The 15,044-nt window shown below is 46.4% G+C and overlaps 1 protein-coding gene across 1 annotated transcript in view; it reads right to left on the reverse strand.

Moving 5' to 3' along the window:
- The window catches only part of LOC124594719 (cell surface glycoprotein 1-like), a 188,583-nt gene that overhangs the window by 50,460 nt on the left and 123,079 nt on the right, over positions 1-15,044 (reverse strand). The window contains exons 4-5 of the mRNA XM_047133088.1: positions 1,184-1,480; positions 967-1,079 (exon numbers count right to left, since the gene is read on the reverse strand). Coding sequence (XP_046989044.1) covers positions 967-1,079; positions 1,184-1,480 — 410 coding nt within the window. The remainder of the gene's footprint in view (positions 1-966; positions 1,080-1,183; positions 1,481-15,044) is intronic.

Here is a 15,044-nt window from a genome sequence, read left to right on the forward strand (position 1 = left end):
ATAATGTATTGCACTAAGATATCATTCTTCAATATTGTTTTGACAGATCAACATATACTATAACACTTAACTTTGCACAGTTACAAAGTGAATGAAATAAAATGTTTGGGCTCCGATTCATGTTCCTAGTCATATCCCATACGTGCTAAATAACTTATTCTGGCAAAATTATTCTTAGCATGAATTTAGCAAAATGTAAAATATGTGAGCATTTTGGTGTTTCATAATCATCATAAAGTTACGTGGTCTTGTTTGCCTTCATGGAGGTAACTAGGCACTTTCAACACAACCAAACCTCACACACGTCCAGAATTTTCTGCAACAGAGTGTACGCATGTAAGAAACATATTGAAGATGATAATTATTCTTGTTCATGTACAACTATTCTGATTATGAGCAGTTTAACAATGTTCTGCGTTCTAATGATGTATCACTTACCAGCAACAGTGTCTAATCACAGGTACCATTGGCATTCAGAAATATTAGTTTTTCTGTATTCGATGGCTTGAGGTGGGTTCTTCTGTCTTTTATTAAATGTCCTGTGCCTTGTGAGAGGGTCTTCGCAAAAACTGAAGTTGCTACAACATTAAATCTCTCTTGGACCACTTTTGCAATTGTTTGGCGTGGTGGTAGCAAAATCAGTAAATATGCCCAAGGATCTTCATTTCTACTGATGAATGAGCTGTCAACATACCTTTGAACCTCTACAATAGCACATGACTGTACTGTGCCCTGTGGCTGTGCATGTTTCACTAACTTATCAAATATGCCCCACACAGAGAAGGACTCAGTTGCCAAATTATTTGGCTCAACAGATTGTGAACGCTGGCCTACATTTTTCCAGTTTCTGGGCAATAATATTAACTGTTTCTTCGTGTTGTCTGCTGGATCCACGTTTCAAATTGCTGGCATTTCAGAACCAGGGTAGCAAGGGCAATGGATTTGCTCTGCTCAAGATTCGAAAACCGGTTTGTAAGCCCCTCTTTCAGTGCATCAACATCTTTCATTGAAACTTCATGCAACTGCATTTCGGCTATTTCGTCACACACTGCCAGAAGGCCACGTGTCAGGACTATAACCTGAAAATTTAGACAAATATGCTAACTACACAACACATAAGAAAAGTACACAATAAAATGACATTGAACGTACATGAGCCAAATAAAGTAAATTATTAACTTACCAAGCTGCCAGTTGGGTACTCCTCTGCACTGAGCTGCCTCGAAACCTGCTCAAACGGTTTCAAAATCGAACAGAGTGCGGAGCAGATTTCCCAATCATCATTTGATTGTAACAGGCCCACAGAACTTCCGTCACTAAGGGCAACTGTATTTTTCACTGCCTCTGACAATTCAACAATACGTTCCAACATAACAGGGTTGAATTCCACCTTGTGGGCAAGTCTTGGATCAATTTCTTGATGTTTACTTTGCCACTGTTCTGTCGGCATGTTAAGAGCCGCGCTGTTGCGCTGCTGCTCCTGCTTAAAAAAAAAAACAACTTGTGACTTTCTGAACATTTGTAAGTGCATCCTGCACAACTAAATTAAGAGTACGAGCATAACAACCAAAATGTTTCCACTTGAGAATGCTGGAAACAGACAATGCACCAAATATGAAAAATGCTGTGACCACCATTAAAATTTTGTCACCAAGACTGATTAAATTTGTAATTTTAAAGCTGTGTACAAATTTGTACTGCTGGAATGCAGTCATTTCAGTGGTGCCGATATCAGCTCAGACTATAATCTGAATTGTTCATTTATGAAGTGTTGTTAAAGTTACTCGGCTGTGACTTGACAGATTTCTGGATGTCAGCTTCTAATGAGACAGATTGTTTTTATGCCTTGCAGAAGCAAATGAGAAAGTACAAAAAAAGATGCATGTGCTGCTGGCAACATCACGTTTGTTACAGTCCTTCTACTCGGTATTTCATAAGCGGGATTCAGTGCATGTACAAAACTACGAAATCCTGAGTAGTATCACTGTAATTATTTTATTACCATTATGTTGTTGTTGTTGTTGTTGTTGTTGTTGTTGTTGTTGTTGTTGTTGTCTTCAGTCCTGACACTGGTTTGATGCAGCTCTGCACGCTACTCTATCCTGTGCAAGCTTCATCTCCCAGTAGTTACTGCAGCATACATCCTTCTGAATCTGCTTAGTGTATTCATCTCTTGGTCTCCCTGTACGATTTTTACCCTCCGCGCTGCCCTCCAATACTAAATTGGTGATCCCTTGATGCCTCAGAACATGTCCTACCAACCGGTCCCTTCACATAAATACTTGAATACATAAAAGCAAAATATAATTATGCAACACATTCAAGACGCCAATTGTATGGATGTGGTGTGCGTACTGTAAGACCTTCGGTACAGACACCATCAGATTATTTGACTTGCCGCTCTATCCCCCCCCCCCCCCTGCGGGTCCGGGGGTTAGAATAGGCCCGAGGTATTCCTGCCTGTCGTTAGAGGCGACTAAAAGGAGTCCCTCCCCCTCAAGGGGGTAGTTAGCGCCTGCGTCCGGAGACGGACGGTTCCACGACCTATATTTGCGGACAATTTGGTTTTTCACTTCTTCTGGTTTCTTCCTTCCTTTGGTTGGTTCCTTTCTTTGTTCTTCTCCATCTCACTGTCTTACTGTCTTACTTACTCTTTCACTTGCCTTCCTCTCCTTGCCTTCTTCTCCTTGCCTTCTTCTCCTTGCCTTCTTCTCCTTGCCTTCTTCTCCTTGCCTTCTCTGGTCTCCGCCTCGGTGTTTGAGACAGTCTGTCCTCTGTCCCTCTCTCTTCTTTTTCCTCTTCTTCCTTCCTCCCTGTGCGCGCCTGAGGGCCGACCCACGCGTAGCCGGTGACGGGGTAACGCGTAATTCCCCGCCCTGGGTAGACAAGTAAGGCACGCACGTACCCCTGGTAAAGGCCAGGCCCAGGGAGGGGTGATTGCCTGAGCTGATACCTTCTGACCATGCCGATTGGTCCCTCCGTCTGTTTCTCGGGAGGTGTGACCTGAGGTGTAAATATTCACCTAAGGCGGGAGCGCCCTCTGAGAGGGTCCCCACAAGGAAGGAGCGCGCTATCGGAGACGCTGGCAATCATGGGGGATTCCTCCGCAGTGGATTTCTCTTCTCCTCTCTCGACGTCCGCCCACAAACGGAAACTTGACCAGCCACCAGTGACAAAAGTACTACCGCCTGCCCCACCGTTCCTCACAGTTTCTCGATCTGAGGACAGAAAGGATTTTTCCTCTGTCAACCCTTTCGTTATCCAGAAGGACGTAGATGCCATACCCGGATCTGTCAAGTCTTGTACCAGGTTGCGTAATGGTACCTTGTTAATAGAAACTGAGAGCGCCTTTCAGGCACAAAAACTGCTTCGGGCCACACTCCTGTACACGTTCCATGTTCAGGTGGAGGCTCACCGCACTTTGAATTCGTCTCGTGGTGTGGTATACACTAGATCACTCGACGGATTGACTGACGAGGAGATTCAGTCTTTTCTCGCTGAGCAGGGCGCGACGGCTGTCCATCGGGTCATGAAAAAGGTCACCAATGACCTTGTACTGACCCGGACACTTTTCTTGACCTTTGATAGTATACAGTCCCCGTCGCGCATCAAAACGGGCTACGAGGTTATTTCTGTTCACCCCTATGTCCCGACACCTATGCGCTGCTACCAGTGTCATTGTTTTAATCACACTCGCCAGTCTTGTTCCAATGCGTCTAAATGTGTCACTCGTGGCAGGGATGCCCATGAGGGTGACTGTCCACCTCCGTCTCCTCGTTGTGTGAACTGTCAGGGTGACCATGCAGCGTCCTCCCGCGACTGCCCCATCTACAAGGAAGAACGCTGTATACAGGAAATTCGGGTCAAAGAGAAAGTGTCCACCTCGGCTGCTCGCAAGCTATTGGCTAGTAGGAAGCCCACGCCGCTCCCAGCGGGGAAATACAGTAGTGTCCTCGCCTCTCCTCGGACTACCAGGGAGGTGGCAACCCAGACATGCGATCTGACCTTCAGCACCACGGTCGTCCGTTCGGCCAGTGCTAAGATCGCGCGGTCGACGTCTCCTCTTCCTCCCATCACCCCTCAGACACAAGCACCTTCATCAGCTTCTGCCAAGACGAAGACCCAGAAGTCAGGCCTTCAAGAAGGAACCGTCCCGTGCAGACTTCCTACGTACCTCGAACTCCCAGCCGTCTACCAGTACTTCCACCAAACGACCTTCCAAAAAGGCGCATAGGAAGCACAGTTCTCCTTCTCCGCCACGGCGCATTTCTTCTCCTGCGCCACCCATCGGTTGCCGCCCCAGGCCGTCATCCGTTTCGCCTGGCCGCACCGCTGGTAGCCGTACATCTGGCCGTTCACTGGCGGAGAAAGCTCCCCCTCCCGGCCATCCTCCCGAGATGGCCGATGACCCTATAGACCCAATGGACGATGACTGTCCGCCTACTGATAGCGGCGGCAGTGCTCGCTCGAAGCCAGGCCCTAAGCGGCCTTCGAGGTGACCAATTCTCTCATCTTCCTTTTCTTACGATGGCACTTATTCACTGGAATATTCGCAGCATTCGCTCCAACCGAGAGGACTTGAAGTTGCTGCTCCGCTTGCACCGTCCGCTCGTCGTAGCCCTCCAGGAAACGAAGCTACGCCCATGCGATCAAATTGCCTTGGCACACTACACCTCTGTGCGTTTTGACCTACCCCCTGTGGTAGGTATCCCAGCTCATGGAGGGGTTATGTTGCTGGTCCGGGATGATATTTACTACGATCCCATCCCGTTGCACACCGGCCTGCAGGCAGTTGCCATCCGCATTACTCTCCCCACTTTTACGTTTTCCTTTTGTACCGGTTACACTCCATCGTCATCTGCCGTTACCAGGGCAGACGTGATGCAACTTATTGCTCAGCTACCTGCACCATTTCTGTTAACTGGAGACTTCAATGCCCACCATCCCCTTTGGGGCTCTCCAGCATCCTGCCCGAGGGGCTCCTTGTTAGCAGACCTTTTCAACCAGCTCGATCTTGTCTGCCTCAATACTGGCGCCCCTACTTTTCTTTCGGACACATCTCATACCTATTCCCATTTAGACCTCTCTATATGTACTCCCCAACTTGCACGCCGGTTTGAGTGGTATGCACTTTCTGATACATATTCGAGCGACCACTTCCCGTGTGTTATCCATCTCCTGCAGCATACCCACTCTCCGTGCTTCTCTAATTGGACCATCTCCAAGGCAGACTGGGGGCTCTTCTCTTCCAGGGCGACCTTTCAGGATCAAACCTTTACAAGCTGCGATCGTCAGGTCGCACACCTCACGGAAGTCATTCTCGCTGCTGCTGAATATTCCATCCCTCACCCTCCTTCTCCACGTCGCGTACCGGTCCCCTGGTGGACCGCAGCATGTAGAGACGCTTTACGTGCTCGTCGACGTGCTTTACGCACATTTAAACGCCACCCTACAGTGGCGAATTGTATCAATTATAAACGATTACGTGCTCAGTGTCGTCGTATTATCAAAGAAAGCAAGAAAGCCAGCTGGGCTGCTTTCACAAGCACCTTCAACAGTTTTACTCCTTCTTCTGTTGTCTGGGGTAGCCTGCGCCGGCTATCTGGCACTAAGGTCCACTCACCAGTTTCTGGCTTGAAGGTCGGGAATGACGTCCTTGTGGCCCCTGAGGCTGTCTCCAATGCCTTCGGCCGCTTTTTCGCAGAGGTTTCGAGCTCCGCTCATTACCACCCTGCCTTCCTCCCCCGCAAACAGGCAGAGGAGGCTAGGCCACCTAACTTCCGCTCCTCGAATTGTGAAAGTTATAATGCCCCATTCACCATGCGGGAACTCGAAAACGCACTTGGCCGATCACGGTCCTCTGCTCCAGGGCCTGATTCTATTCATATTCAGATGCTGAAGAACCTTTCTCCTGCGGGTAAAGGTTTTCTTCTTCGTACATAGACTCGCGCCAGCATGCGGGAGCATGTCTCTCAATCCAGATGCGACTATATTGTTGTCCCGATTCCTAAGCCGGGGAAGGACAAGCACTTGCCTTCCAGTTATCGACCTATCTCGCTTACCAGCTGTGTCTGTAAAGTGATGGAGCGAATGGTTAACTCTCGATTGGTTTGGCTGATCGAGTCTCGACGCCTACTTACCAATGTACAATGTGGATTTCGTAGGCGCCGCTCTGCTGTTGACCATCTAGTTACCTTGTCGACCTTCATTATGAATAACTTCTTGCGGAAGCGCCCGACCGCGGCTGTGTTCTTTGATTTGGAGAAGGCTTACGACACCTGTTGGAAGGCGGGCATTCTCCGCACCATGCATACATGGGGCCTTCGCGGTCGCCTCCCTCTTTTTATTCGTTCCTTTTTAATGGATCGATAGTTCAGGGTACGTGTGGGTTCTGTCCTGTCCGACACCTTTCGCCAGGAGAATGGGGTGCCACAGGGCTCAGTTTTGAGCGTCGCTCTCTTCGCCATCGCGATCAATCCAATAATGGATTGCCTCCCAGCTGATGTATCAGGCTCCCTTTTCGTGGACGATTTTACCATCTATTGCAGCGTGCAGTGTACACGTGTCCTGGAGCGCTGTCTTCAGCGTTCTCTTGACCGTCTTTACTCCTGGAGTGTCGCCAATGGCTTCCGTTTTTCTGCCGAGAAGACGGTCTGTATTAACTTCTGGCGCTACAAAGAGTTTCTCCCACCGTCCTTACGACTCGGTCCCGTTGCTCTCCCAATCGTGGAGACAACCAAATTTTTAGGCCTTACATTTGACAGGAAACTTAGCTGGTCTCCACATGTGTCATATTTGGCCGCCCGTTGTACCTGTTCTTTAAATGTCCTCCGTGTTCTCAGTGGTCTGTCGTGGGGAGCGGATCGAACCGTCCTACTTCGTCTATATCGGTCGATCGTCCGCTCCAAGCTGGATTATGGGAGCTTCGTATACTCCTCTGCACAGCCATCCATCTTACGCCGCCTCAACTCCATACAACATCGGGGTTTACGACTTGCGATCGGAGCATTTTATACCAGTCCCGTAGAGAGTCTTCATGCTGACGCTGGCGAATTGCCACTCACCTACCGGCGCGATATACTGCTTTGTCGGTTTGCCTGTCGGCTATTGTCAATGCCCGACCATCCGTCTGATCGTTCCTTTTTTGACGACTCTCTTGACCGTCAATACCGGTTGTATGTCTCTGCCCTGCTACCCCCTGGAGTTCGCTTTCGTCGCCTCCTTCAACACCTTAATTTTTCACTCCCTGCAACCTTTCGAGTGGGCGAGAGCTGCACGCCACCTTGGCTCCAGGCTCAGGTCCGCGTTCACCTTGACCTCAGCTCGCTCCCAAAGGAGGTCACCCCCGGTTCGGTCTACCACTCCCGTTTTTTGGAACTTCGTTCGAAGTTCATCGACATGACTTTCATTTATACAGATGGCTCTAAGACCAATGACGGGGTCGGGTGTTCCTTTATTGTCGAGGCACAAAGTTTCAAATACCGGCTCCATGGCCATTGTTCGGTCTTCACAGCTGAGCTCTTTGCCCTCTACCAGGCTGTTCTTTACATCTGCTGCCACCGACATTCTGCTTATGTCATCTGCTCAGATTCCCTGAGCGCCATCCAGAGCCTCAGTGATCCGTACCCGGTTCACCCTTTCGTACACCGGATCCAACGCTCTCTTCAGCAGTTGGTGGACGTCGGTTCTCCAGTTAGCTTTATGTGTGTTCCTGGCCATGTCGGTATCCCTGGGAACGAAGCTGCAGATGCCGCGGCCAAGGCTGCGGTCCTCCAGCCTCGGACAGCTTCTTGTTGCGTCCCTTCGTCCGATTTTAGCAGGGTGATTTGTCGGCGCATCTTATCTCTGTGGCATGCCGATTGGGCTGCACTCACCGACAACAAGCTTCGGGCCTTAAAACCTCTTCCCGTGGCTTGGACGTCCTCCTCACGCCCTTCTCGGCGGGAGGAGGTCGTTTTGGCCCGGTTACGAATTGGACACTGCCGGTTCAGCCATCGCCATCTGCTGACGGCTGCGCCGGCGCCGTTCTGCCCATGTGGGCAATTGCTGACGGTCCGCCACATTTTAACGTCCTGTCCGGGTTTTAACACACTGCGTCTTGATCTTGGCCTGCCATGTACTCTCGATGCCATTTTAGCGGATGACCCACGAGCAGCTGCTCGCGTTCTTCGTTTTATCAACTTGACAAACCTCTCTAAGGACATTTGATGATGCTGTTTTTTTAATCCTATGCCTGTCAGTGTCTTTTATCGTGTTTTCCCTTTTAGTTGCTGTTTTAAACTTGTGCCTCGCGGTGCATTGCTAACGTAGTCTGGGCGCTAATGACCGTTGAAGTTGTGCGCCCTAAAACCACAAAAAAAACGGACGCCATTCTGAGTAGACAGGTAGTCAGTGCTGCCCCCACTGTCGGGGAAACACTTGGCTTCGTCGCGCTGTGACGGGCTCCACTTGTTCTCCTCGCAGACTAACTAAGGGGAGGCAGCACTGAGAGTTACTCAGCCACTTCGGGACGTGGTGGAAGACGGCTGTCGGGTTGACGCAGCGAGTGTGGGACCGGACCTATCGCACGGAGGTATACGACTTGGCTCTGAACGGAAGGCACCGTAGCAAGCAAGCGGTGGGAAGTGGGCGTCCTGTAACGTGTGTGAAGGAGTAACGATTTTTGCACTGGATGTCCCAGTGGTTCCCGAGAGTTCCGTTGGCTGCTTACGGAGAAGAGAATTGGTAAGAGCTCGTGTCTACGCTCTTTTCCGTACGGTGTTGCTGCCTGCCGTTATAAACGGGTGAAAATCAGGCGCTTGTATTGGCTATGCGGGAACTGGTGATGTAAAATTACATTTGTGATTGAGTCTCAGTTGCACTGTGGCAATTTAGAGGCGAAAATTGTGGCTGTTTCATTAGGTCTGGTTCTCTGCTGTGCAACTAAGCACCATCATGTTGGTCTAAGTGATACGTTCTCCACGTTTTGTCTATGGCTTTGCGAATCGAAATCGTGGGGGAGTACACGTGTGAGTAATTTGCTATTGTATTGATGGTTATGTTGTAAAGACTGTTGTCTGGTGTGTTAAATCACGCGCAGATTTGTAGCCAGTCTAAGCAGAAGTTACCATTACTACTTGCTTATGTGCTACTGTCCTTATGATTGGCGTTGTTTGTCTTTCGATTGTGGCAGCTCTCTGATATATATTACTGTTTAATCTTAAACGTCTTGAATGTAATATGATTGTCGAGGATTGTGTAATTAATTTTGATCGCTGGTTCCTTAAAGGAAGTATTTCGTTTTAAAATATGTGCTCGGTCAGAGCCTATTTAAACATTATTTTAACTCATCAGTCACATTTTCTAGTCTTGCTTTCTTAAAAGGCTTTCTGTTAAACATTTAAACAGGCAAATAGCAATCAGTTGACTGACTTAATATTCTTTTCCTTTACTCTGTAATTTGTATTGCTAGCCTACCCCTGCACTCCACAGCCTATTGAGCTGCCTTGTGTAGAAATTGTGTTCAGGGAACCCCTCTGACCTGACACCTCGAAGTACTTTCCTAAACGACTAACAGAAAGGAGTGTCAGGCAAGTCGGTGAGACCCTGATGTTATCCTTAATCAGCAGACCGATTCATAATTGCCCCTCTTTCTGCCGAACGTAATATGATGTTACACTCAATGTTACTGACCTAATGATCTTCTTCTGCAATGTGGACTGCAAATTTAGACTTGTTCACGTTTGCAAGCCTTGAGGCATGGTGGTGGTGTTTCGTGGCGAAAATCCCTACATCCGTCAGAAAGGCACAACTTTGCGAGTAATCTCTAATCAGAGCTCGTACATTCCTGATGTGATGTAGGGGGTCTCGGAAAGATTTACATCGTGGATCACTTAGGCTCGTTTCACACTGGGACACACGTGATGGACACTGATAGAGATACATTCGTTTGAATTGGAGCGTTCACACCGGGACACTGTCGGTGTCCGTCACATGTGACTCAGTGCAGTGTGTTGGCTGCGGTCACCGCCGGACACGCATCAGCTCTGGTACTGGGGTGTTCACGCTGGGACACCGACCACAGGCACAGGCGCAGCACAGCAGTGCAGAGCAGAGCTGCTAACAGGCAGGCAGCCGTTGCTGAGCCCAGTGGTTCTCCACACAGTGCAGCCGTGAGTTCAGAGTTCATCAACACAGAAGATTTTATAAGTCAAGTGGAAAGTCGTCCCGTTATTTGGGATATGAAAAGCGGTGACTACAGTAACAAAGTCATGAGGATGAAAGCGTGGCAACAAGTTATTACTTAGTTTGTGCCTGATTTCGATGAAGAGAGCATAGATGAAAGAAATAAAATTGGCAAATTCTATATTCTTTTTTCACTTTAATACCGTATTTTTCGGACCACAAGAATAGCGAAATATATTTTCTACCCCTGTACGAGGCTAATAACCTACAAGGAGAATGCTATCCCTCACCCCTTTTCTTTTGCATTACCAATAGTAAGTGTACTGTTACGCAGTCTCAATGCGAGAAGAATGGACAAAATGGATGCGCGCAGAAACTATGTACTCACCCCTACAGGGCGAATGAAAGTGAAATAAATAATTTTGTTATGAAAATGTTGAAATAAAACTAAGGGTACGTCTTTTCGTAGTCTAATAAGGCGCTCCGCCTTATGGTCCGAAAAATACAGTTAAAATATTATTCAGAACAACAATAATTTAAGCATAAGTTGTTACTATAATCATGAATTTTATTTATTTACTATAATACTATTGACTTACAAGTTTTTGACACCCGAATGAGAACAGTGCTCGTGCTTGGGTTCTGTTCAATTAGGTACACAGAACTGTAATACAGTCAACTTGTGATATTATTGGATTTCAGACATTTTGCATATGAGAAAAGGATAGCCACCGAGCTGTAGTTTGTAATGATACTAAGCATGACAACGCGAGAGTACAGAAAAGAAATCTGTTTATAACGTGCGCCCATACCAAGACGCGGGGCCAGCGTTTAAAAGGTACACTGACTCGCTGGGCGCAGATATTTAAAATCATTGCCGCAGCACTGGATAGCAAGAAGCTGCGAAGCAGAAGAAAGAACAATTTATCATTTGTTAGGAAAATTCTAGAGTCTTTATAGTTAGTTGTACTTCATTACCTTTGACGTTTGGTCGCCGACTTGTTAAGACTTGTTGTGTAGCACCGCTACAAGTTATATTTATTTTAGTGTGAAAAAACCACGTTATCACCAAGAAAAACAAAACGCTTTTGTAAACTTTGTGACGATAAAAAATACTTACGCGCACGCCGAGGACATTTAATTTTTTCAAAATATGACACATGCAAAAGCAGCGATTGTTGGACTGTTCCACGTATGGGAAGAACATAAGAGTGTAAGTCTTGTATTCATTGTAAATTTGTTAATGTTTATAGTTTAACGCCTTTGTTCTTTGAGAATATATTGATGCTTCACTGTACAGAAAATCTATGCTTATTCTTTTCTTTAAACTAACCACAAATAATGTTTAAATGAACTTTGTTACAGGTTCGCTCTTTATCGCGGTGTCTCGATTGTATTTGGAAGACCATTAATGTGTTCAGTTTCCGATCTGACAACTTTTTTATAAAATTTCACTGTTTTGCATTTTTTTATTATTCAAATAGGTCCCTAAGGTAAATTCATTGAAGAATCTGATTGCGTGAAAGCAATCCGGGTTAAGAGGTCATTTGAGAAACTATTTTCGCGCAATCAATCTGTACGTCTCCTGAACACAATCGAGAACCGACGCATCAGCGATCATTCATTAATTTTTCTCTTTCCAAGTCGTACCAAAAAACGGCCAAGGAGAACTGCCGTGAGTACGCAATCTAGTGTTAAAAAGTTGCATTCTTTATCTTGTCGGCAAACATTGCCATGAATTATCATCATCAATGTTATATTTGGTTAAATGTGAAAAGACAAGAAACCTTTTAACGCTAGAAACTGCATTGTAATTATAATTATAATTGTAATTGCAAGTTTTAATCAGTTCAGTGAGCGCAACAGTATGGTTTGTTTCAGTTAACATGGTAATAATTGAACACTGTATTTGAAATGTGCAACTCCAATGAACATTAAGGCCTAACGACATTAATGTTCACATAAGATTTCTAGCACTTAGATTTTTTGCAGCTGCCATGGCACTTCGCCTTCAGGGCTGATGAAGTAATTTGCGAAATAATCTGATACCGTTCGCAATATTTCCTCCACGGACCGAGGAAGGTGACATGTCCTGCAATCCCTGAATAGTTAACGTATCCTCAAACTGTATTCCATCACGATCACGCACAAAGGTATGGAGGAGGCATCATGTGTTCACAATACTCTGCCAAATCCAATTTAACATCCAGTGGTCGATAGAAAATGCGCCACTTGTTTGCAAGAATTCCAAAAGTACACTCGATGTACCTTCTAGCTCTGCACAGTCTATAGTTGAACACACGTTTTTTTAATGTCTACATACTTTCCACCATAAGGGCGCAAAATAAATTTCGGCAATCGGAAACCTTCATCTCCTACTAACATGAATGGCATAGGTCTTTCAAACGACAATGACAGTTGTTTTGGTGCAGGTAAATCTAGCGTACCATCCTGTAGTTTATTATTTAACACTGTATTACGAAACAGTTGAGTCCGACGATTTCCCATATGCTCCAACGTCTACAAATAAGAATTTGTACGTTGAATCACAAACAGTTAACAACAGAATGGAAAAATAGTTCTTGGAATTGTATAACTCACTTCCAGTGGTTCACTCTACTGTAATTATGATGTGCTTCCCGTCCACTGCACCCACACAATGAGGAAAGTTCGCCCTCTTATGGAATCCTTCAGCTGAGGCAAGCCATGGATCTTTCGAGAGATCGGGAAAACATTTTGACTTCATTTTACGCGATATGGCAGAGCAAACTTCTCGTATAATATACGAGATAGTTGATACTCCAATTCTGCACTGAAAATGTAAGTCCATCATGGATGATCCGGCCCCCAAGTACCTGTAAAAAAAAAAAAAAAAAAAAAAAAAAAAAATAAATAAATATAAAGCATATGGAGCAAAACTACGTGTGCGTGCGTGTGTATGCTTGTCTGTAACCTGCATAATTTTGTAGACATTATAGAGAACCAACTGAAACACCCGGCAACTATAACTATGACAGCATTTATTATAGTAGGAGGAGAGGTGATACTCCTCCGTGGCGCGTCCCAGGTGGCGGATAGGGACGTCCTCACCGGTTTACTGGCGGACTTGAGTGAAATAAAATAGCTCTCGCAGAGCAAACACACCCTCTGCGGTTAACAACCGGAGTTGTAAATCGGAGCTTGCTCCAACTAAGGTTGACAACCTTCGACAGTCAAAAATGGAAAGGTCTTTTAGGAAAAAATTCCACCGTCCTGCTCAAAAAGGCAGGAAAAGGCTACATCGGATTCGGTGGGTAGTCAACTAGAAGACAGCAACGAATCGGAGCGTTTGCAGCCATCCAAATGCACACTAAAACACAAAAAGAAGATTAAACATGAGCAAATAAATTATATAGCAACACACAAGGATCTCACAGATAGTGAGTTTACGTTAAGTTTTCCGGTCTGAAGTAAACAAAACATTTTAATAACAGGGATCCAAGAAATGAGAAACACCACAGAGGAACCATTCGAATCACAAGGATACAGAATTTATATTGGGAAACAAGGACCGAGGGCAATGAAACAATGTCCCCAGTTTGGAACAGGGTTTTTAGTAAACATACAAATAATGACTCGGTGACTCGGTGCAGTGTCCCGGTGTGAATGCTCCAATTCAAACGAATGTATCTCTGTCAGTGTCCGTCACGTGTGTCCCAGTGTGAAACGAGCCTAATTGCTGCAATTTATTAGTAGAGAAGCTTTATAGAAATATTTTTATAAAGTTTTCAGTGTGGTACAAAAGTTCGCGTACGTACGGGACAACAGTATATTTAGGCGTGGCTTTTGCATCAGGCCGATTTGTTTTGGATAGAATGCTGTGTCAATTGCTGTTCTGTGGAAATGTCGAGCTTAGAGAGGCGAATGGGGAGCCATTACACTAGCGGCACGTGCCGACATTCTGAACATCCACTGGGAGCAGCGGTAGGCTGTTGGGGCCCAGCGTCTGGGACCGGGACCGGGACCGGGACCGGGTTTCGCGCCAACTGCCGAGCGAGGCGGCTGTTGGCGTCGTGGGAACAGCTGGAGCTCACAACGCGGCGCTCCTCGCTTCCAGCAGGTCCCGCTTAGCCCGCCGAGTTGCCCGTGGACACGGGCTAACAGAGACTGGATCTCGAGCCGATGGCGGCTTCCCACGTGCAGCTGCGACTCCGCGTACTTGTCAGACCCACGTCACACGAAACAGCCGCTGTACGGCGTTCCTATAGTTCAATTCTTTTATCTTGGCGGCTCGCGCATGCCCGCCCACACGCGGGAGATGGCGCGTATAACTGGCAACGCAGCAAAGAGAAGCAGCGCCATAATATAGTATAGTTCGCAGACTTACGTTTAGGGGGGAGCGCGCAGTTTATGAAGTAAATCCACCACGGCCGCATTAACCCTTTCGCTGCTACAGACACGTGCTCCCCGCATTCCGCGCTGTGCGCGGTTTTGTCATCACTGTATTGCTCGCCTGTGCAGACACACGGTGTTTCGACTGCTTTGACACACTTATCATTCGATTTCACAAAACCTTTTTGGCCCAAAAATTTGATTTTTACACATCTTCTTGACTGAAACGTCCCCCCATAAATGACTTAACTTTGTTTCGATGTTTAACGCAGTTATTGTGCAGCATTTGATGTAGTAAACCGTTGCACGAAATTTTGAAGATTTCGCAGCGGTAAAAGTCCACAGCGTATACTTTCCGTATGGTCGATTTTAGTTGCCACTAGAAATTTCAAAAAATTATTTCATTAATTTGATTCGTTTGAATGTAAGACAATGCGATATTCTATTTAAATAAAGAAAGTATTAACCACCGACTAAGGATTAACCATTACGCTGAGTGAAAGGTTCTG

This window comes from Schistocerca americana, chromosome 2, assembly GCF_021461395.2.
Source record: "Schistocerca americana isolate TAMUIC-IGC-003095 chromosome 2, iqSchAmer2.1, whole genome shotgun sequence".
NCBI classification, from domain to species: Eukaryota; Metazoa; Arthropoda; class Insecta; order Orthoptera; family Acrididae; genus Schistocerca; species Schistocerca americana.